This window comes from Lycorma delicatula, chromosome 8, assembly GCF_047948215.1.
Source record: "Lycorma delicatula isolate Av1 chromosome 8, ASM4794821v1, whole genome shotgun sequence".
In the NCBI taxonomy this organism is placed as follows: domain Eukaryota; kingdom Metazoa; phylum Arthropoda; class Insecta; order Hemiptera; family Fulgoridae; genus Lycorma; species Lycorma delicatula.
Window position 1 is genome coordinate 136,116,279 of NC_134462.1, and position 23,107 is coordinate 136,139,385.

Consider the following 23,107-nt stretch of genomic DNA (forward strand, 5'->3'; position numbering starts at 1 on the left):
GTGTGAGAGTCTTTCATAAATAGTGTTGGGTAGCAGTTTCATTATGGGTTCAGTTTTATGTTGCTCACCTGTATAATGCTGTTAACCCATTATCTGCCAGACATAAACATACGCAATTTTTTTTCTAAATAAACTTTTTATTTTATCCATTAGTAGAAATATTTTCATATAAATTAAAAAATCAATTATTGCTCAGGAATAAATAGTTAGTTTATGCATCTTTGGCAAAAAGCATGTAAAAATGTAATTTTCTGAAGAGTATAATAAGAAGACATATGAACAATTTATATTACAATTTATTAAACTGAAAGTAATACAGTAACAGATAAATTAAAAAAAAATTTTTTTTATAAAATAAATAATTATTTTTTTTGCTGTGAATGAAATTCTTGAAAACATTTTGAATTTAGGTGCACTTTAATTTTATAAAAAAAAAATTTTATGGTTTTTGCATAGCTTACATCTTCGTCTAGCTTTCCCACATGCACTGAAATAACATGTGCCCTTTTTGAACTTAACGAACATCTTCTGGCAAACTGTTTTTTGATGGACGACCCTTTGTTATCACTGGTGGTAAAGGAAAATATTTTTAATTTTTTCTTCATTTTCAGCAATGCTTCGTGGTATTTTTATTTCTTCACTCTTTATCAGTGTTTATACAAGAAAAGACCTCTAAAATCAATTTGACTGATTTTACTATTATTTGCAAGTCTGTATATATTCCATGAATTTACTATAATAGAATCTACAGCATCTGTAAACAATGGGCACCACCATTTTTTTCCTCTAATTCAAATTCTATAATTTTCAATACCGTTGTCAAAAGAATCAACGCCACCCATACTTTTAGTATATTCTGCTATCATTAATGGTTGAACGACAATCATGGTGTTTTTGGCTGCATCTTTTTGAATTTGATAATGGATCAAATATATCGTATTTGATAATGGATAGCCACTGTGGTTACTAGCAACTGTCGCCACTGCATTATGATTCCCAGATAAACTCTACAGCGAAGGCAATAAGCTGAGTTATTAAATCACCGATGCAAATGTCTACCGAGGCATTTGCATCGGTGGCATCCCAACGAAGACAGGCTTATTACTATGAGATGTAAAAAGTCAGAGGGCGATAGACGACTCCCATTAAAGCCCAACAGGGCAAGAAACGCGGTGGGGGGGTGTGGCGACTGGAACATCACTAGACGGGTGTCTTCCCCTACGGGGTTGGGATGCATTATGATTCCATCTCGCACCTGTGAAATTTGTTTTTTCAATGGGTAATTAGGAAGCTTATTCTATCTAAACAGCCAGTCTCAAAATATTCTTTTTCGTCCAGTACATTAAACAGATAACATGAAGAAAAAAATTGTCAAAAAGATTTTATGCTCATTAGGATTGGATACAATATTTAACAAATCCAGTAAAGTGTCCGAAGACCATATTCAGATTTTTTTTTTTTTACACCTCTGTATGGAATAAATTTATAAAAATACTCAACTGAACTACACAAACATCAAAGCTTAAATCCAAATCTAATCAGTTTTCCCTTGATAAACACTTTTGCTGAATGCCTTCCAAAATAAAGCACCATTTCTTCATCAATAGATAAATTATGAGCAAAAACACCAAATTGTAAATTTTGTTTATTGACAAATGTAGAAACTGATCTACAAAAATAGTAAAATGAAAAACAAAAAGTAGTTCAAGGTGGGATTGCAAGGATATTATTTGCTATGTAAGAATAACATGTTGCGTGCCTAGCATGTGATTCATCACTCCATAAGCCAAAGGTGTGTCATCATACCATTATTTTTTAACAACCAGTATTCATTATCAGTTTTCAAAATAAATAATTTTCATGAATTGATGAATAAAAGCAACAATTAAATAAGCCGATAAAACAGAAATATTTTTTTTAACAAGCATATGGATATCATTGTATTCCTCACATGAACAGGGTTACACAATCTTATAAAACACAGTATTGATTTGCAAATAAATTTGCTAATTAAAAACTTATAATTTTTTGTTTTATGATTACTATACCTAAGAAGATAAAGGCAAATTATACAAAGTGCAAAAAAATTTGCAGAAATTAAAAAGAAAAACTGTTTACGAAAAGGTTCTTTAGTATTGGTGGTTAATCGATTAAACTAGATGATCACAACAATGTGGCTCATGTTTGTATACTATGTGATCTTATTTCTTCTCTGTTTAGCCTCAGGAACCATTGTAAGGTATTACTTTGGAGGTTGAGTGAGTATGATATGTATGAATGTAAATGAAGTTTAGTCCTGTACAGTCTCAGGTCGACCATTTCTCAGATGTGTGATAAATTGAATCCCAACCACCAAAGATCACCGGTATTCATGATCTAGTATTCAAATCTATATAAAAGTAACTGCCTTTACTAGGATTTTAACCTTAGAACTCTCGACTTTGAAATCAGCTGATATGATGTGACCTGCAGATGCTCAAAATAACTAACTTTTACAAAATTTTAATTTTGTATAAAAAAAAATTTATAAACATCTAAGTAATTAGAAATACAACATTATTTATCGTTTTAATTAATGTTTTATGCTTTGAAATTATGAATATGAAGAAAAGTACACAAGCCAAGGAGGAAAATGAAGAAATAACATTAGATCTCAAATAAACCAAATCATACACAGGTAAATGCTAATTAAGTTTTAAAATATTATATGATAAAAAGCCCTTAAATTAAGGTTTTTATTTGTGTACGAGTGGAATTACTTAAGACTGTAATCCCCAAGAATACATAACAGTTAAGTCATGAGTAAGTAAAAAGTAAGTGACAATATAATCACAGTATTTGTTAGCATTCACAGAGAACTTAAGGTGGTACTGTTCACACAAAAAAAAAAATAAATAATATATTACCTACCAAATTATGAGATACACAAACATGCAACTCTTTCATTGACTATATAAAGTTGATTTAATAAATAGATATGAAATATCAACCTGTTCATTCAAAAACAGTTTAGCTTAATTGATCCATAATCTGATAAATGGCAGTTTTCTTATTCCAACGATAACAGGATATTTTAATTCTATAATAGTGTGGAAAAGTAATTTTGTCAAAAGACATATTAGACAATAAAATCAATAAATACATAAGAATTTTATTGTAAAAATAAGCTAAAATAGCAAAAAATTCTCTAGATCATACTGTTAAAAAAAAAAAAAAATTATTTCTGATGACCTAAAATAATTTTCATAAATATCAAAAAGTTTCAATGAAATCAATAAATTACTTTCACCCTTGTAAAAACAAGAGCAAGAACTTGTTCTTTAATTAACTTTAATTACTAACAGCATAATTAATTAAAATGATGTGTATGTAAATTCTGCTTACCTCCTTATATTGTTTATTTTGCAGTAATTCTTGAACCTGTCCCATAAATGAAGTTTTGATTTCTCTTAGCTCATATACATTAAAAACTAATTTTATTAGAGTTGCATTGCTCTGCTGAGTCACAACATTAAATGCTTTCACTTTTAAATTATCTGTTAAACAGTAGCTATAATTTGATTGTGTGAATCTTAACCATTTACTCAACTCCTCTATTACTGCAAGAAAAAATTAAAACGAGATCAACCGTCTTGAAACAAAAACAAAACAAAGAAATAATGAATGTCTTTTAAGTGTAAAACAAAGCTGTAATGTGATTATTATTACAGCATAACCAACATATTTCCAACTGTATAAAAAATCTTCAAAATTATTCATTTAGAAATAGAACACAAACTAAATATAAACATCAACTTCAAAATTAAGAAAAATTAAACTGTACTAAAACTGTAAACTGTATTAAACTGTACTAAAAATAGGAGCATACTTAAAGGCCTTTGGAGAAGTTACCAGAATAATTCATTTTGAAGCTTTTGAGCAAGGTTAAAAACTCACCTGGAATGCCAGGACAACTAATTAAGGTACTGCTTGTCGTTCCTGGACAAAATTATAAAAATAAGCCAGGTGCTAGGCCTAAAAATAAAATTGAAGAATATTACGACCTTTGTCCCAGAGGTTGTATGAATTATGGTGAAGTTACAGATAATCCGATATACCAGGGCTATTTAAAAGTTCTTGGCTTGAACAGATTGCACAAGTACAACCAAATGATTTAAGATGTTTGTCAAGTATGCTCCTTTAGATGTCATGCAGCAAAGTTTCAGATGCATGCATTTGTGGCAATCAAATAAAGTAAACACGCTTAGACATTTTCTGAAAAATGGTTAAAATTGAAGTTAAAGCTGTTATAAAGTACTTTGTTTTAAAAAGTTTAACCCCAGCAGATGTATAAAAAGAGTTAGGTTCCACTTTAAAGGATTCTTCCACTTTATTTTTAAGAAAAATTGGGCTGTTGAATATGTACACATTTGTGCATCCATTCAAGATGGTGAATACTCAGGATGCCCAAAAACCGCTATAACTATAAAATCATTACAAAAATCCACAATGCCACATATAAAATGATCATAGAATGAAGATAAATAAGCTTCCTGATATTGTAAACATCTCAGTAGATCATGTCACTACATTTTACATAATGTTTCGGGTTTAAAAAAGCTTTCTGCTCACTGGGTGCCACAATTGAGATCAGAACAACAAAAATGGATATGACTGAACACTTCTCAGGCTAAACCTTTTTAAATGTGATTCCACTGAATTTTTTGATGTTCACAACAGTAGATGAAACATGGACTCACTGTTAAATGCCAGAGACCAAACAGAATTCTAAACAGTGGGTGAGAGCAGTGAAAGTGTGCCAAAGGTAGCAGAAACAGTTCCATCTGCAAAAAAGTCATGGCTATAGTTTTTTGGAATTTTCGAGGAATGATGCTTACAGACAATCGAAAATGGCAGGACCATCACTGGCGAGTATTAGACTTCACTACTGGACCAATTGAAGGATGCTATTCAGGCTAAACATCTATACCCGGCCAAAAAGAACGTGCTTTTTCATCAAGATAATGTGCTTGCACATGTCTCAAGTTGTTCTGCAAAACTTCATGACCTTCACTTTGAAGTGCTCTAAAGTACATCAAATTCAACAGATTTAGCTCCCAGTAATTACTTCCTCTTCTCAAACCTGAAGAAATAGCTCACCGGATGAAAATTTACTTCAAATGATGAAATCAAAGCTGAGACAACAGCATATTTTGTAGAGCTGGTCATAGCACATTATACTGAGGGTATTAAAGCGTTGGAAAGTCATTGGTCAATATGTATCAAAATTGCAAGATAATATATGTGTAAATGAAAAATAAAAGATTCTGAAAAATCCCTATATTTTCTCTGTCAGGTCAAGAATTTTCCGAATGGCCCTTGTAGTAGAAGCCCAACAATCTTCTGGTAAGGAGAAGTTGGTTCTATTGCGATAAGACATTATTTGTGTCAGGGCTTCATCCATTCACAGTCCATATTGAAAACAGAGTAGAGACCTGGGTTAACCAATCTTGTGATTTTCACAAATGGTTGCAGGATAAGCTAGAATAAATGAAGACTTCCTTGTGATTAATTATCAATAAGAATGTTATAGTTCTCCAAGCTGAAATCTATTACACCTTGTAGGGTGTTAAACAGCACAAGATGATGAAGGTAAAGGTAAGCATATCTTCAACTACTATGATAATCTGCTGGTCTTTAACATATTGCAGTCATATAGATTTTGCAGTGTTCTGATGTGGGATAAGAATGTTGCCAGGATTCACTAGCTGTCTAAATTTACAAAAAAGATGGAGCTGCATTCAAAACAGGGCCAGCTGCATTCAAAACAGGGCCTACAGAATGATGAGAAAACTGATGTACTCATAAAAAAGAAGCTAAAAAGTACTTCCTATCAAGCACAAAATCTCTATTTGTGATATTAACCTTATTGTGAACAAAACCATAGCTTTTCAGGTAAGCTAATAACATGATGGAAGATTGATTTAATACCTCACTCACAATACGGAAATGACACCAATTCACCCAGACTCCTTGATCCTATAGGGCAAAAGATGGTCTTTCAATTATCTTTCATCGACAGACATGAAATTTCAGAGGTACATAAATTAAGATGAGTTCATGTATGGTAATGATTGATGATTTGTCAAATTTGTTAATTTAAAAAAAAATGGAAAGCACATATTGTAGAAAGTGCTATTCGAATGGAGTGTTTCCACATGTTTGCAGCTTTAGTTAACATTTCTGGGAGGAAAGCATTAACATTCTGAACTGGTAAGATGGTACTAGTAATCAACAGAGAACAAAATCTGAATAGACTAGGTTACCTTTTTGTCAATAAATAATATAATAAACGTTATTGCTGAAATCCTTTGGAGCTTTCAGTTCTCCTATATAATAATACTAATAATACAACTACCTAACAATTTTTTTTTAATACAAACTTACCTGTGTAAGCTAATGTTTGAGTCTTTCCATGCGTAAAATCTTCACTATTTCTCATTATATATAGAGCTGAATAATATGGATTCGATACATTTGCAAAACAATTATGCAATGTTTGAGTCATAGCATCTAACTTCCTCCCTGAAATTAAAAAAAGAAAGCCATATTAACATCCTAACATAGAAGAGCTTATCTAAAATGTATAATTAGTGTTACAAATACTTTTTCTAGAAATGGCAGGATTTAGATGTATGGTAATCATATATTTTTCAAAAAAATAAATACTGTACTAAGAGTAATAAACATTCAAAAATATTTACAGATATGAGAAGTTTATATCCTGTCAAACAACTATTAACATATAAGATTCACTTCTGTGTGCTCTGCTTTAAATAACAGCTGAGTGGATGATTGAAAAGTGGTTTTATTGCTCTTTACACTTTTGTATATACCAAAGGTAAAATAATGAAGGGTTGACTTTAACCCTGAAAGAGTTAAAACAATTAGGGGGTGTACGGTGATACATAATGATAACTCTTTTTTTTTATTTTCAATCATTTGACTGGTTTGATGCATCTCTCCAAGATTCCCTATCTAGTGCCAGTCATTTTATTTCACTATACCCCTACATCGTACATCTGTAACAATTCGTTATACATATTCCAAACGTTGCCTGCCTGTACAATTTTTCCCATCTACCTGTCCCTCCAATATCAGAGTGACTGTTCCAGGATGCCTTAATATATGGCCTATAAGTCTGTCTCTTCTTTTAATTAGAACATGAACTTATAAATCCAACAAGAATCACCTGTTTTATGAAGTTCAAGTCTAGTATCTATCAAAGGAAATTTATAAGAACATGAGCTTATAAATCCAACAAGAATCATTTTCTTTAGCCAGAAGATTTTAATTACACTGAACTTCTTGAGAAATTAATTTATCAACATTAGAATAAGGGAAAAGTTAACTAATGGAGACTTTTAATACAAAATTATTACATAAAAATGTGAAAATGTATTACATAATATTTTATTTTCAATTCCTTGACCAACTGCTTACCACATTTGTTCCTTATTGCACAAACAAAATTATAGTTACAGAAGCTTTATAACGTAGTTATAAGAGGAAAAATTTTGAAATAGATACAGAATTAACACATAAATACATCTTACATTACTAAACATTATGCTCATAGTCTGTACAATTCTTGAAATATTGTAAACTTTATTTACACTATCTGGAGCAGATTTTCAATACAAAAATGTAATTAAAATGATAGAGAGTAACATGGTATTAACCTGTCAGAGTTTAAAAAGCTCAGTTGATGTGCAAAATGATTGCTAGACTGGTGTAGACATTAAAAATATCAAGACAAGCACATGAACACATACATGTGAGTATGCTGTATGGTGAACTTGTCAACACTGCAAATAGTGACAAATCTATGAGGTTTGATTAAAAAATATGCAAAATTTTTTAATTTCCCACACTGCGTAAGTCCAATTGTCACAATATTTTTTTGTTATGTTGATATACTTATCCTTAACGTATGTTTACATGGGCAGTCATATTGGATGCTTAGTTTATTTTTGGCTGTTGAAAAGATTACATGTGTTTTGGTATGATTGGCGATTTTTAACTTGCGAAAAAATGGAACAAAGAATTTGGTTTAAGAATGGAATTAAGTGCAGCACCACGCTGAAAATGTTGAATGTTGCTTTCAGTGATTCTTCTATGAATAAAACAAGCATTTTACAAGAGGTACAAATATTTCCAAGAGGGCCATGTTGAAAATTATGAGCACCCTGGATATCCCAGCACATCAACAACTGATAACAACATAAAAAAGTGAAGAAAATGATTACGGACAATTGCCAAATCACTATCGGAGAGTCAATAAGGATTACTACTTGGAGGTTGTAAGCTGTTTGCGTGAAGCAATCCGAAGAAACAATTCATGGCATTACACCATGAAAATGCACCTGCTCACACAGCACTGCTTATTCATGAATTTTTGCCAAAAAAGAACACTGTTATGATACATCAGCCTCTGTATTCATTGGACATAGCCCCCTGTGACTTCTTCCTATTTCCCAAGCTGAAAAGAACCATGAAAGATGATATTTTACCAATATTCAAGAGGTAAAAACAAAATCGCTGAAGAAGCTAAACACCATACCGGAAATTGCATTCCAGAAGTGCTTCAAAGACTGGAAAAGATGTTAGCACAAATGAATTATATCTGAAAAGGAAAACTTTGAAGGTGACAAAATCAATATAGATGAATAAATATTTTTTGAGAAAAACTAAATTCTGCATATTTTTTATCAAACCTGATACATGCTGTTTTAAGGAAAATCTACTCTGTCCAACTACATTTGAAAAGTCAAAAGTTGTTACCAAAACACTTTATGTTGATCTAAACACTAAACCTCTATCACATTATGGCAAAGTCTGTGAATCAGCTGCTAACCAAAAACAAACACACTATGTTGACTGTTCAGAATTTTTGAAAAAGAAAACTGGCAACAAAAAAAACATCTTTAAAAATGTCATAACTGGTAATGAGATATCTCATATGGGCGAGATATCTCACCCATACAGGTGTACAATTATAATGTAGAAATAAAAATTTAACAACTATAGTGGTAAGAAAAACAACACCTCGACTAAAAAATAGTGCAATAAAGTGACTTCAAAACCACGGTCATATTACCTAAATCCTGACCCCCACCCATAGGGAAAGACACACACCTTGTGACGATCCTGGTCGCCACAACACCCCTTCCATTCCTAGCCCCAATGGACTTTACTAGATGTCATCTTCTAGGCACTCTACACCTGATAACACAACACAGTCATCGGTTTGGCCTCTCTCAGGATGCCACCAATGTAAATGCCTCGGCAGACATTTCCACCAGTGTATTTACACCACTTACTATCACCTTCGTATGGCCTCTTCCAACCATGAAAACCTACCATAACTTACCACCATCAACTATCAAATTAACAGATTCACCGAAGCACAATCCCCATGCCTTCCTCTAATACCGAAGTTCACATAAAAGATCTTCCTATACCTAATTTCAATTAGACTACACACTCAGATCATTACTTGACTGAGTCTTCAAAAACCAAAGATATTATAAGATATCATAACAACAAACGAGTGTTCATCACGACAATTTTGTATAAAATTCAATTTTCTCAAAGCCTTCATTTACTAAAAAATCAAGAAATAGATTCACAAATTTAATAAGCCTCTAATGAAACAGATACCCTATCTCTCTCTCTCCTCTGGTCCGCTTTTGGGAGCAAGGTCAATGCCTACCCCTCCCATACCATAGCTCCATCACAGAATTTTCCACACATCTACCTCATCCTAACAGCAAATAACTGGTACACAACATTTTATCCCAGAGCATATAAAAGTAGTTTCTATATGTATTTCTCACCCTGTATTCAAAAATTTTAACAGAATTTTTCTATCACCATTAGTATTCAAGTTACTCCCTCCCTGTTCAGTGTTATATACATTATGGAAATTATGCTATTATCTTATGGTATTACGCATTTATAATACATAAATGAATTAAAAATAATTGTATTGATTAAGCATTTAAAAATGATCAGTTTGTTATGAAAGAAGGTCTGCAATGGCACAGAACAATACAGTCGTATCTGCTGGATGATGCAATTCTAAAATGGGTCATAAAATGGCTCTTTTACAGATTTATCATTGTTTATCAAAGTGATGTCACAAGCAACATCTGTTTTGATCATAATGTCAGAGTCATTGATTCAAGCCATAGCCAGTCTGTGTTCAGTGTTCATTCTGTTGGCATCTGTACATCATGTGTATGTGCTAATATAATATGGTTCAGAATAAATGTTTCTCAGTTATGATTTATTCTAAATTTACATTTCATCTTTTGAATTCAAGACATGTGATGAATATTTGTTGTAATGTTCGTATATTTTGTGATTTTATAAAATGCCTAGAAATTGGGTAACTCTCCCCCCCCCCCAGGCAGCTTTTGCTACATTTGTGGTAGCATTTAATCTCAGAAACAAAGTTTTACCCCTCTCATCAAAAAATGTTGAGCTTTATTTTGGTTGCAAAGTTGGTGACCAAGACAAACATTGGGCCCCTCGGCCCCTCATATTTATTGTGCTACTTGTGTCTGACTCCTTACAAGCTGATCAAAGGCTTCTTGGCACATGAACTTTGCTGTTCCAATGATTTGGTGGGAACCAAAAGAACATGCCATCGAATGTTACTTTTGTCTGACTAATACTGCGGGCATGAGTTTAAAATCAAAGCACACTATAACTTCATTTACCATCTGCCATGAGGCCTGGAGCTCACAGTGAAGAACTGGCTGTGCCTTAAACCACAAGAAAATATACTTGAAGGTGATCAACAGCACAAAGATTTGGCAGAGGATAATGATAATGTAAGGGTTGATCCAAACTATGAAGCTTCATGTTCATCTGGTGAACCTCATTTACTACTAACACAAGGAGTCCTCAGAGAAACTTTTACGATATCTGAATTTATCAGAGAAGGAAGCACAACTTTTAAGCCCACAACATTTTTTCCTCCAAAACAGACGAAAGTATGTGTTTTTAGAAATAGGCATGATGACTAAGAATTTCTTTGTATTTGAAGAAGGACTTGTTTTATGTAATACCGTTATGTTTTGTCTGTAACAGAATTATTTGGTCATGAGTACAAAATAAAGAAGTGGCGTTTGTTTACTGAACATTCTAAAGCTAGTTTGAAAGCCATGCCTCTGCATATTGGGAATAAGTATCCACCAGTGACACTAGCTTACACTACGGATCTGATAGAAATTTATGTTAACATGAAAATTCTGCTAAATAAAATAAAGTATGAAATATTTCAGCGAAATGAATATCTGTGGTGAATTGAAAGTTATTGATCTGTTGTTAGGTCTTCAACTTGATTTCACCAAATACTGTTGTTTTCTTTGCAAATGAGACAGCAGAGATCAAAAAAGGCATTACATAAAGAAAAAATGGCCAAACCGAACAGCATTAATTCCAGAAAAGAATAATGTTAACTCACCAGTTGTTGATTCAAAAACAGATTATTTACCTCTACTTCATATAAAGCTGGGACTAATGAAAAACTTAGTGAGTAACAGATCAAAGTGGGTTTAGATTTACTTACTTTAAAAATAAATTTCCAAAGATCAGTGAAGCAAATCTCAAAGGAATCTTTATAGGACCTCAAACTAGAGATTTATTTAATGACAGCAACTTCAATAGTACGTTCAATGAGGTGGAGAAAGTTGCATGGAAGTCTTTTAAGAGAATTTGCCAGAACTTCTAAGAAAACTATAAATCCAAAAATTACAAAGAAATAGACGATCTTTTAAAATCATGGGATGCAACATTTCACTGAAGATTCATTTCTTGGACTCTCGCTTGGATTTCTTCCCATCAACTCTAGGAGCAGTCCCGATGAAAATGATGAACGGTTCCATCAGGATATTGTTCTGGGACAAAAAATAAATCAAATTTTGTATACCAGTGATATCTACGTTAACCAGGACTCATGCCAAAATGCCTATTTTGGTAAAATAAGCACAATGGGCTCTCAATAAAATATTCCTATAACATTTGTACCTAATTCGATGACCCCAGACAGATGCAGCATACAGCATTATAGCTTTGTATACACCCTTATATAGAACACCCATGTTCTGAAATTAAGCCGCCGATTGGGATCAACTGCTCTCTGAGCACCAAAGAAAGCAGACAAGCCTTTTTGGCAGCATATTGAAAGTGGTCCTTGAATCAAAGATTCTCATCAAGAATAACACCTAGATACATTGCAACGAGACATACATAATTCGATGATCTGCCATTGATGCACAAGGTCATCATGTAGCAGCTAATCTGCCCTTGAGCAACATCACTGTTGTTTTCATTGGATTTAATATCCACCATCTTATGTTGCAAACTTCACAAATGGAGTACCTTGCAAGCCTGGGATGCCCTGCATTCGATCTAATTCCTTGAATCTCCTTTAACCAGCAAAAGCCCATCATCCGCATTGTACTGCTTAAATAATCCTGCTGTTAATCAATTTATCAAGTAACACAACAAGTTTTTAAAAAGTAATATCTCCCATGTGCTTTTGTTTTTTAGGACCATGGTCATGAAACATCAAGAAATGAAAAAATCCACACCCCATTTTTTGACCGATTACCATACTTTCCTTACAGCATGGCTCTACAGCTATGATACCAGTAAAGGAAAAATGGATTGAATTAAGAAATAACTTTTTTTTAGTCAATTATAAAAATTAATACAACGTAATAATGTTACCCACATGATGGCCATGCTGTCTTAATGTGATTAAACCATCCTTCTGTTTCTGGATCAAAAGGAAAGTCTGGTGATGATGTAATTTTGAACGTGAAATCATTTTTTCCTGAATTGGGCTGTTTGTTACTTGTACTTGGTAAAGCTGTGGATGATGAAACTGGCTTGCAATCCTTAGCAGCCATTTTATGTGTAGTATCTGCAAATTAGAAACCACAAAAATATTTGTTTTTGTCATAAAATTAAAACACAAAGAAAATAATACCTTTGTTTATAAACTACTTTAAAAATATATTCTACCTTGTAACAACATATCAGGCTATACAGTTGTATATTATAAATTTATATGAATTTGATTCATAAGCTGACAGACAATTAAAATTATAAACACTTATAACAATATTATAACTTGTATTGAAATATGTATCACCCCAAAAGCTATTTTAATAGTCAGAATTGTGATTCCAGCTGTACTTCAAACAAACCAGGAATATGGGTCATAATTTTACTTTCTTTTGTAATTTTATCTGGATCCAAGGAACATTTTTTCCTCACAATGTTATGCTATGCAGGCTGATATCAAAATGTGAGTTAGTTCAAAAGGAGTAATTTTTGAACTGAATGAACTTAAGGTACAATTATTCCGAGGGTTTTTTGTATTAAAAGTAATTTTAATGTGTTTAAAATTGATGAGTTAGCAAGATCCAGTGGTAAAATCGTGCTACGATTACCTCCCATCATTGTGAGCTCAACCCATATGAGTTAATTTGGGGATGAATCAAAAGTTACGTAGCATCAGAAAATACTACTTTTAAAATATCTAAAGTTAAACATTTATGTTTAAAAGCCATTAAAAAACGGGTCAGCAGGAATGGAAAAAAGATAAAACCGGTAACAGACACTGTTGAATCAAATTATTGGGTATTGGATAATATAATATTAAACAAAATTCAGCCTCTCATTGTATCTTTTAATACTGACAGCATTACAGATTTCTAACAATTAAATGACAAAAACTGAATTGAATTTATTATTTGTTTATTATCATAGAAATTTAGTCTAAAAATATTAATCAACTTTTACAGTTGACAATTTCATAACTCTTACAAAACTGTTTACAATAAACAATTTTAATGACTAAAATACTGATCGGTAATCAGATGTACCAAACAAGGTAAGAAATATTTATTGATCATTTTAACATGTCTTAATTTATTTAAATGAAAAATACATATATAATTTTTGTAAAATACAATAGCACTTGGGTTACTGAATATCATATCGTTCTTTTATATGAATCAGGATTTGCAGGAAATGCAAATGCAAATGGAAATGCAAATTTGCAGGAAATGCAGACTCGAATGTGCAGTCTGTTTACCTGAATTCTATAAGCTAACTTAATTAGGTATAGTCTTAGAGCAAAGATAAAATATACGTGTTGATAATGGCACTATTTAGCAAATATGTTACGTACATTAACGGTATAATCATCAGTATTGTTTATTTTCATTCATTGGTCCCCAAATTAGACTAGAACACTTATAGAAAACTGACTCATTACTTACTTATTGTTAATAACAATGCATTAAAACATAAATTTTTATTAAGTAAATTGGACATATGACAACCATAAGAGGATTGGTATAAAATCTTTGTCTTACCATTTTACCTAAAAATTGGATGAGAAAATTTGTGACTGGTGTGGAATAAAGATAATAAGTTCATTTTGTTCTTACTATTTTAAATAATTCATTTTGCTAAAAAGAGTTAACTATCAATATGAAAAATACTATCAATATAAAAATAACTATAAAGCTGAAAAATATGTATGTGATTTTAAGAAAAAAAGTGCCCAAACTAAAACAAAAATCATATTGTCTCTTGGCAATTGTTTCAGAATCTTTAATTTTAAACATCCACAGTTATTACTTCATTATCTGCTTGAATCAAACAATTTAATTCTGGCAATATTCAATTTTTTTTAAAGAAATTTCTTCAACATTTAAGGCACGATGATGAAGATGATAGCAGTTTATAGGTACATAAAAGCTGCATTATAAACCAACTCATTATTTGTGCTCCTTTGGAATGTACATAATAGGTGAATGTTATTTAGATGGCAACATCTTGTATGAAAATTTGAAAGTGTCTGTCAATAGATCATCAAAGATTTTGAGTTTTATAACCACTTCACACTGCAATGTTAAAAAAAAGTCATTTTATTTTGTACCCAAACCATTTTTCTGTTAATCTACCAAAATTAATTTCAAAATTATTAATTTTTGTATTAAGTATTAATTTTTGGGGAAAAAAGGAAAGCTAAAAATGGTCACTCACTATCTTATTTCTTTATTAAAAAAACTTTCCACAAGATAACTCCTTTTTTTAGCAATCCAATAAAATTGTTTTCTCATTATCCTTGATTAAATTTCTACAAGAAAATGTTTATAATAATTAATAACAGATTTTGATCACTGAAAGAATGATGGAGGGATAAAAAACCACCTCAATTCTTTTTAACACAACTATAATCAATGGCTAAAATTCGTTGACAAAAGATATAAAACACATCTAACTTGTGACTCACATAATAACTTGTTTTGAATACTGTTGTTTTTATTTAATTTAATAGTTGATATGCATAAAAAATTATGTACCACGTAAAAAAAAATTGTCATCAAATGATTCAGTTACTTATAACAGTAACTAAACACTATAACTTGTTATTTTAACAACAATTATTGAAGTATTGAATTGCATAATATGTACAACATTACAAAACAATGTCACTCTTTTATGTCTTACCTTTTATAACCTTATCAACTACTTATTTTACAATAAATTTATTAAAAATACATTTTATAAAAAAAAAGGAATTTTGAGGTGCTTCTAGGTTAAAATACAAGGTGTCTGAAATGTAATGCACAGTCACTCATAATTCCCAAATAACATTGAGATAATCAAATGAAACAAATACGGCATAAAAGTACATTTTTTTACAACAAAATCTTACATTTATGTTTCCTGTTAGTCGGTCATCATTTACAGCTACACAATTCTTCTAAACTGTGAACCAGTCTCCCATTTGGTCAATGAAGAACGATGGTGGTGATTCCTTGATTCCTGACCTCACTACATCCTTCAGTTCATCATTCATAAGTGAAATGAATACCATTAATATCCCTCTTTAATTCTGGAAAAAAGTGAAAATTAAAGGGATCCAAATCTGTTGAGTATGCAGGTGGTGAAATTTAACTTCAAAATCAGGTTCAAATTTCAACTTCACTTTGCATTGGCAGTTGCACATGATATACGTGACCAAGCATTATCATGCTGCAGAATATTGGCCCCGTGGATTGTCAAACACGTCCCCAAAGGTGTTTCAACATATCTATATATCACTGAACATACAGTCTGCTTAGACAAAAAATTGCACGCAGTCCAGTCATCAGCAAGTGTTTGGAATCCCAAACAATACTATTTTTTCCTACGGCTGGGTTTTGAATTTTTATGATTGTGGCGAACCATACTGCCGGTATTCCATGCTCTACCAGTTTTCTTTTGGATTGTAATGATGTACTTTCCCATCACAATAATGAAAAGGAAGTCATCTCCCTTGATAAAGTTTTAAAAGCTGTTCACAATATTCATTTTGTTGTTGTGAGTTTGCATGGCACCCACTGAGAACAGATTTTACAGTAGATTCATTTATTGGTCAGTTTTGCAATAATAGAGTCTTACATGTCCTTTCAATATGCCTATCTGGGTGGCGATGGGTTGTTGTGTAATAAGAATCAATTCATCCATCTCCATTTGGTGCTTCTCATCAGTCACAGAAACTGGTTGACCACTGCAAGATTTATCCTAATTGTTAATACCATAACGACTGTTATAAAATTTAAAAAAATAATATAGTTCATACATTACTAAATTATCTGATAAATTTATCAGAATGTTCAGTCAAAAATTTTTAACATCAGTTACATTGTAAAACGATACAGTTAAATCAAAATTGTTATGTTTTTAGCATCATACCTTTAACTAGTGACAGAAGTGACTAGTGCACTTCTATTCTACTATTGTTATACATTAACAGCACTTGCTTCATCGCAAATTAGATTTCATATGAAGTGTCAGCTTTTAAAGCAATCCATCAAGCAATTGAATTCTTTGATTTTTTATTTCTCCCAACATTCTCATCACCTGCAAAGCTTAAACTTAAATAATTGGTTCCAAAATAGCCAACTCTTTCACTTTTGCTCTTGTATACCAATTCTGTTTACTTCAACCAATTTTTAATTCATGCAATCACACATTACTGTAACTTATATTTTTTAATACATTTTATATTTGCATTCTATTGCTGTGAGATTTTAAAACTGTTTAATTGATAATTTTTATCTGCTATTTGGTTCATTATTATTTTTTCACTTAAAACCAATGTTTTATACTTAATGTTGACATTTTATTGAAAATTAGAAACCAAAATAATACAATAAAAAAATTCAAATGTTAAAACCATAAATGTATTAAATCAGCTTGAATTTTCACATTTAATGACTTGATACAAATTTATAACCTAAAAGAAACAGGTGAGGAACAAAATATTTTAACAAGTGGTAATAGAAGTACAGTATTATTAGAAAAAAGGAATTAAATTATTAGAAAAAAGAATCAAGATCAAGGTTGCCTCTCAATTAGCAAGTTCTGTAAACTTACTAAATTCATTTATCAATAATAACATTCAAGGAAACTTCAGAATATTGGTAAAATATACTTATTTTAGAAATATTGTATAAATTAAAACATTCTATATTAGCTTTCTTTCAGTAGTTCCATAATTTTGTAAATGTTCAAAAAGTATTTTGACGTATTCCTGGTAAGCAGTTACAAAATTTTCTTCACCTGCTTCATCAAATTAAGAATTTTAATGTTAGAGTCTATTTCAAACAGAGAAATAATAAAAACAAGCTATTGACAAAAGCAGGATGAGCAGATGGTCCATTTACGTTGAATTATACTGTACAAAATACTTCTTGACTGTCAGGGACCAATACACCAGTAGATTGTCGTGCAAAAGAATCTGATTATTTGTTTTCATTTTCTGAGATATTTCCTTTTGACTGCATTCTTGAAGGATAATCTAAAGGATATTTAAAAACATTTTTTTGTTTACTGTTTGACCTTTTGGAATGAATTTATGGTAAACAACATTTTTGTAAATTAAAATAATTTCAAATGCAACTTTTGATTTACTAAAATCGTTTTTGTCAAGAAGAGATAATAGGATTCCAATCCAGACCAATATTTTGTCTGTAGAGAGTATAAAAAACCATGTCTCATCTTTTTTATTAAACACCTGTGATTATTATTGAGAAAATTTTTGTCCTGACTGACCATCTTACAAGATCTCCTGTCAATATCACTCATATTTCTCCCTGATCTACAGATATTTTTTGTATGATTTGTTGAAACAATCTATTTTCAGATAACGTGAATACTATGGCAACTTCCTATGTATATTTAAAGTTCTGATGGTACAAGTATTTTACTACTTTGAATACACTCATTTTTTTTGTTATTTGTCACAAGGGATGGATTACTATGATAAAAATCCTAACACACTACATAATCCTCATGGGTACTTATAAACTTGAGTTTTTTTTCTTCTTGATTTACCGCATGACTTATTAAGCAGTCTTAATTCTCTGGTGGTGATTTTTAGAGAAAAATCAAAAATTTAACTTTTGTATGATGTTCAATGACACATTTTGAACTATTTTTCAGGTCACACATATCCATGAGTATGCATATACACACAAATAATAAATGCATACATCAGTTGGTATTGTTAAAGAAGAAACACATACTTTATCACAAATATTTTAACATCATGAACACTGCCACCTTATGAAGCAATAATTTCCTTTCCATGATTAATATTTCAAACAGAAGGAACAAATTTTAGATTTCTAATAACCTCATACATGCACTTACATACATATAAATAAATAATCTTAATAGCTTAACTGAAATTAGAAATTAAAAACAAACAAACTAAAATAAAATGTTGTTCACATATCAATGAATATCCCTGTTGTATGACAGGAAATAAATTATTACAAAATCTGTTAACAGTGATCTGTATAATACATATAGCAACTGTTTTGTCTTCATATATGTTTAGCTACCTTTTTTTGGGGTTTAGAATATTTACATTTTTTGAGAAATAAACTGTTTATTTTTAACTGTTTAAATTAATGTAGTGGCTAATCCATAACCCCATCTTTATAAAAATAAGTATAAAAACTTAATTACAATTTCTTATCTAAGGTAACACAATATTTAATACTTAAATTCAGTAAATACATAAAGAAATCTACTTTAAAACAACTATTACTCTCATTCATAGTAATATTAATTAAATCAAAAGATTTAGCACAAAGGGCAGTAGTATTCTTACAAATTTTTTGAAGAATATTAACAGAAAGAGTAGTTTTAAAATCATGTGCAGCTGCACCAATTCTTTTTTCCCAATGAAGGCAACCATCTACTTCAAAGTTCTTCAACTGAAGAGTAACATCAGAAGCGAAGAGAATAACGTATACATAATATCCAACTTTACTCATTTTTAACAGCAATTATATGGATATAGGCCTGCATATCAGAAAAATAATTTTAAAAGATGAAGAAATATAACTAAATTTAAAAAATGGACTAGAAAATGAAATTTTGATGAAACACCATGCAGATGAATTTACTGAATTAACAATTTGAATAATAAAAACAAACACTAACAAAAATAAATGATCATAGAGCCCTGCATAAGCTGGGGAGATAAACAAATAATTAAATCACATAAGTACTAATAGCTTTTTTAAACACAAATAATAAAAGATTTACTCCACTATGAAACAAAATAATAGTTATTTCACAAAATGAATAATACAATGAAAACAAAACAACAGCAACTAGACAACAATTATAATGTAAATTATTATTAACCAGTTTTCAGCTACATTACTGTATTTATCATGAACATTACATGTTCACTTATCTGTATCTCAGTTTCTGAACCAAAGTACAAAAATGTTGATTAAATGAAAATGCACTCTTTTAATTTCTTACATCTAAAAAAATTTATTTTAATTAAAATATATATATATATATATATATATATATATATACATGAGTATACATTCAAACTTCTGATATTATTAAGAAATAAGCTGGAAACTTAAACAAAGCAAATTTCATTGCTGTAAATTAAATTATGGATAAATAATTAAATACAGAAAATGGCCAAATTATTAGACTCAATAGTTTTCTTTTTCAATTTTACTAGTTTATTCAGTAGTATCTTACAAAAAGCAATAATTAGTATATATCAACTTTTTTATTATTAATTCAAGTCTCTGTAAGCACACTATAATTCAAACTGATCCAGCTTCTTCTAACACCTATGTTGTGATGTCAGATCTGCGAGTAACTTGAAACTGCTGTTTTAAAATTAAACAACTTTATGGAATTCTTTTCTTCATTTTGAACAGACTTTTTCTAGAGGTTTAAGTCAGGCAAACTTTCTGGTCAGCTTGAAGCATACAAATTTACTTGTCAAAAATTCTGAGACTGTTTTGATCTTATGACAGAGAAATGTATTACGACTGATTACAAACTCTTCATATACAAATAAGCAATTTGTTTTAGCAGAAGTAAATTTTTCATACCCTGAAAGGTACTATCACAGTACCTTTATGACAAAAAAAATTTTCTGGACTCCACTGAAATCATTTCCCAGACCGCACTGAAGTTGAATAATTTACACTTAATTGAAGCAATCAATCTTGACTTCCTTGTGATCTTTAAAAATACTAACTAGATTCTAACAAATAGAGAAAATCTGTTCATCTCTGAAGATCAAATAAAATAACACACATTTTGTAATAATATTATTCTGTAGATCTACAGTAAACAACACAAAAAAATTTAAAAAGTTTTATTAAAAAGAAGTTATATAAGTTATAATTTACTGATTACTTAAGATTTTAACATATCAGGATTGAAATATATTAAGAAAAATGTATTAAGTAGTAAAACAAAAGTTCTGATTTTTTTACTAATTGGGTAAAATATTTAAGGGAAGTTCAACGGTCAAAAAATGTTTTTCCATCATTTTTTTTTTGTTTTTTCAACAATATTATTCAATTCCTCTCTACATTTTGGTAAAGTATCAGCCAGGAAAATTGTTTTTTAAATATATAATTTTTTTTAATTTTAAAAAAATTAGCTTGCACACCATTTTTAAGCGCTATTCTGAAAGCTGAGATTTAAAAATTTGTTCCAGTATTTAGCTCATCAGCTAAGAGATATTCTTTCTGTGCATGGTTGATTCAGTTACACATTATCTAGATATCACACATGAATGTAAGCAAAACATTTTGTTCTGAGATTATGTATGTTGATTGTGCTTTGCATTTTGTTCTTATTTCACATTCAATTTTCTGAGTAAAACTTGTACTTTAGTTCAATAATATGATAAAACCAAAAAAGCAACATTTCAGAGGCAACAGACGTGCTAAAAAGAACTTATCTAGTGAAAATATTCTGATGACTGAAACTGAAAATACTCAAACCAACCTTCAATTTTACAAACTCCTTTTTAAGAAGAAAATTTATAAAGTAAATAATATTTTGAACAGTTTACTACTGAAAAGGAAAAATATTATTGTTTCTTTTAGTATTACAAAATTTGTTTTTGAAAATAATGTAGCTTGTAAGGACTGTGAAGGAAAACAACACTATTTGAAGACTGTAATGTTAGGAATGGTCTGGCAAACAAATTGTGCAAAAAATGTTTTATCTGTGAAATATATTTGATTTCTGGATCTCTGAAAAGTGCAGCAATCAGAAAACATTTGAAATAAACACTACACTTTTCTATGGAATGCACTATTATATTGGAAAAGGACTTGAGAGTACCAAAATGTTGTGTGATATTTTGCATCTGTCTGAGCCTTCATCTGCAACTTCATGTTACACAAAGACATTTAGGGAATCTGTTGAACAAGTCGCAACAGAGTCTGTGAAACGTGCTACTGATAAAACTGTGGAAGAAAATTGCATTGCTGGAGACAAAAACTTGGTTCCAAGTGATATTACTGTTGCATTTGATGCTATGTGACAGAAGCATGGGTTTATGTCAAAAAATGCTGTTGCAACTGTCACATCCCCAATTACAGGTAAGATCTTAGATGTAGAAGCCTTATCAAATTTCTGTAGTGATGTATGAAAATGAAAACAAAGGAAAAAAAGACTATCATGCAAAATATTGAGTGAAAAACTACAATGCAAATAAAAGCAGTGGCAGGATAGAAGTCAAGGGTATCATTAAAATTTTTCAGAGTTCACTGGAGATACAAGGCATTTGTTATGTAAAGTTTTTGGGAGATGGGGACTCTAAAGCATTTGATGCTGTCCATGAAAATAATCCCTGTGAAAATAAAGAAATAGTGAAGGCATAGGCCATGTGATGAAAAGAATGGGAAGCAGACTACAATGAATAAAAAGATATCAGGGAAGATAGTGTTATCTGATGATAAAACTATAGGGGAAAAAAGACAACTGATGGAAAAGAAAATTGATGAACTAAAGAGTTACTATGGAAAAGCAATTAAAGAGAATTGTAGTGATTTGAACATGATGAAGAAAGCTGTTTGGGCCATCTATTTACACAAAATTTCAACTGATGATAAACCGCAACATATGTTTTGCCCTCCACCACCAGACACATGGTGTAAATATAAGAAAGCTAAAGGAGAGAACATACTTCACCACCCCATACAAATTCACTTCCAATGGCTGTCATGAGAGTTATAAAACCCATTTTCAAGGCACCCTATAAACTTCTAAGAAAGTATTTACTTGGCAAAATGCAGAATGTGAATGAGAATTTTAACCATGTCATTTATCTCATTCGAAAAAATAATTTTGTAGAGCTCCAAACTCTTCAACTGGGTGTTTACGATGGCATTGCAAGAAAACTGAAGGTGCTGTAAGAACCTGGTGTGGTAGATGTTGGTGCAAAAATGATTGCAGCACTAAGGCAAGCTGATAGCATACAAGTGCAATGAGCAGAAATAGCAGCAAAATTGAACACCAAAGAAGCAAGAGTGGAAAAAGAATTAAGAGACTGAATTTAGAAAATGATGATATGTGAAGTCCAGGAGCATTTTAAGGATCATCAGTTGTTATTTAACAAATTTTCTTTTCTTGCTATTTTCAGAAAATTACCTTTTTACTTCCTTGTATGAAGTAAAGGAAGTATTGT

At 30.8% G+C, this 23,107-nt stretch overlaps 1 protein-coding gene across 6 annotated transcripts in view; it reads right to left on the bottom strand.

The window, feature by feature from the left end:
* The window catches only part of LOC142329301 (exonuclease mut-7 homolog), an 81,484-nt gene that overhangs the window by 50,441 nt on the left and 7,936 nt on the right, over positions 1-23,107 (bottom strand). For 2 of the 6 annotated variants that reach the window (XM_075373759.1, XM_075373753.1), the window contains exons 1-4: positions 19,244-19,437; positions 12,788-12,979; positions 6,427-6,564; positions 3,385-3,599 (exon numbers count right to left, since the gene is read on the bottom strand). In XM_075373759.1, the coding sequence (XP_075229874.1) occupies positions 3,385-3,599; positions 6,427-6,564; positions 12,788-12,979; positions 19,244-19,409 (711 nt within the window). In that variant the 5' untranslated portion in view covers positions 19,410-19,437. Of the gene's footprint in view, positions 1-3,384; positions 3,600-6,426; positions 6,565-12,787; positions 12,980-15,793; positions 15,974-16,521; positions 16,657-19,243; positions 19,438-23,107 lie in introns of those variants that run through there. The other 4 variants (XM_075373757.1, XM_075373755.1, XM_075373758.1 and 1 more) reach the window with 4 other exon arrangements.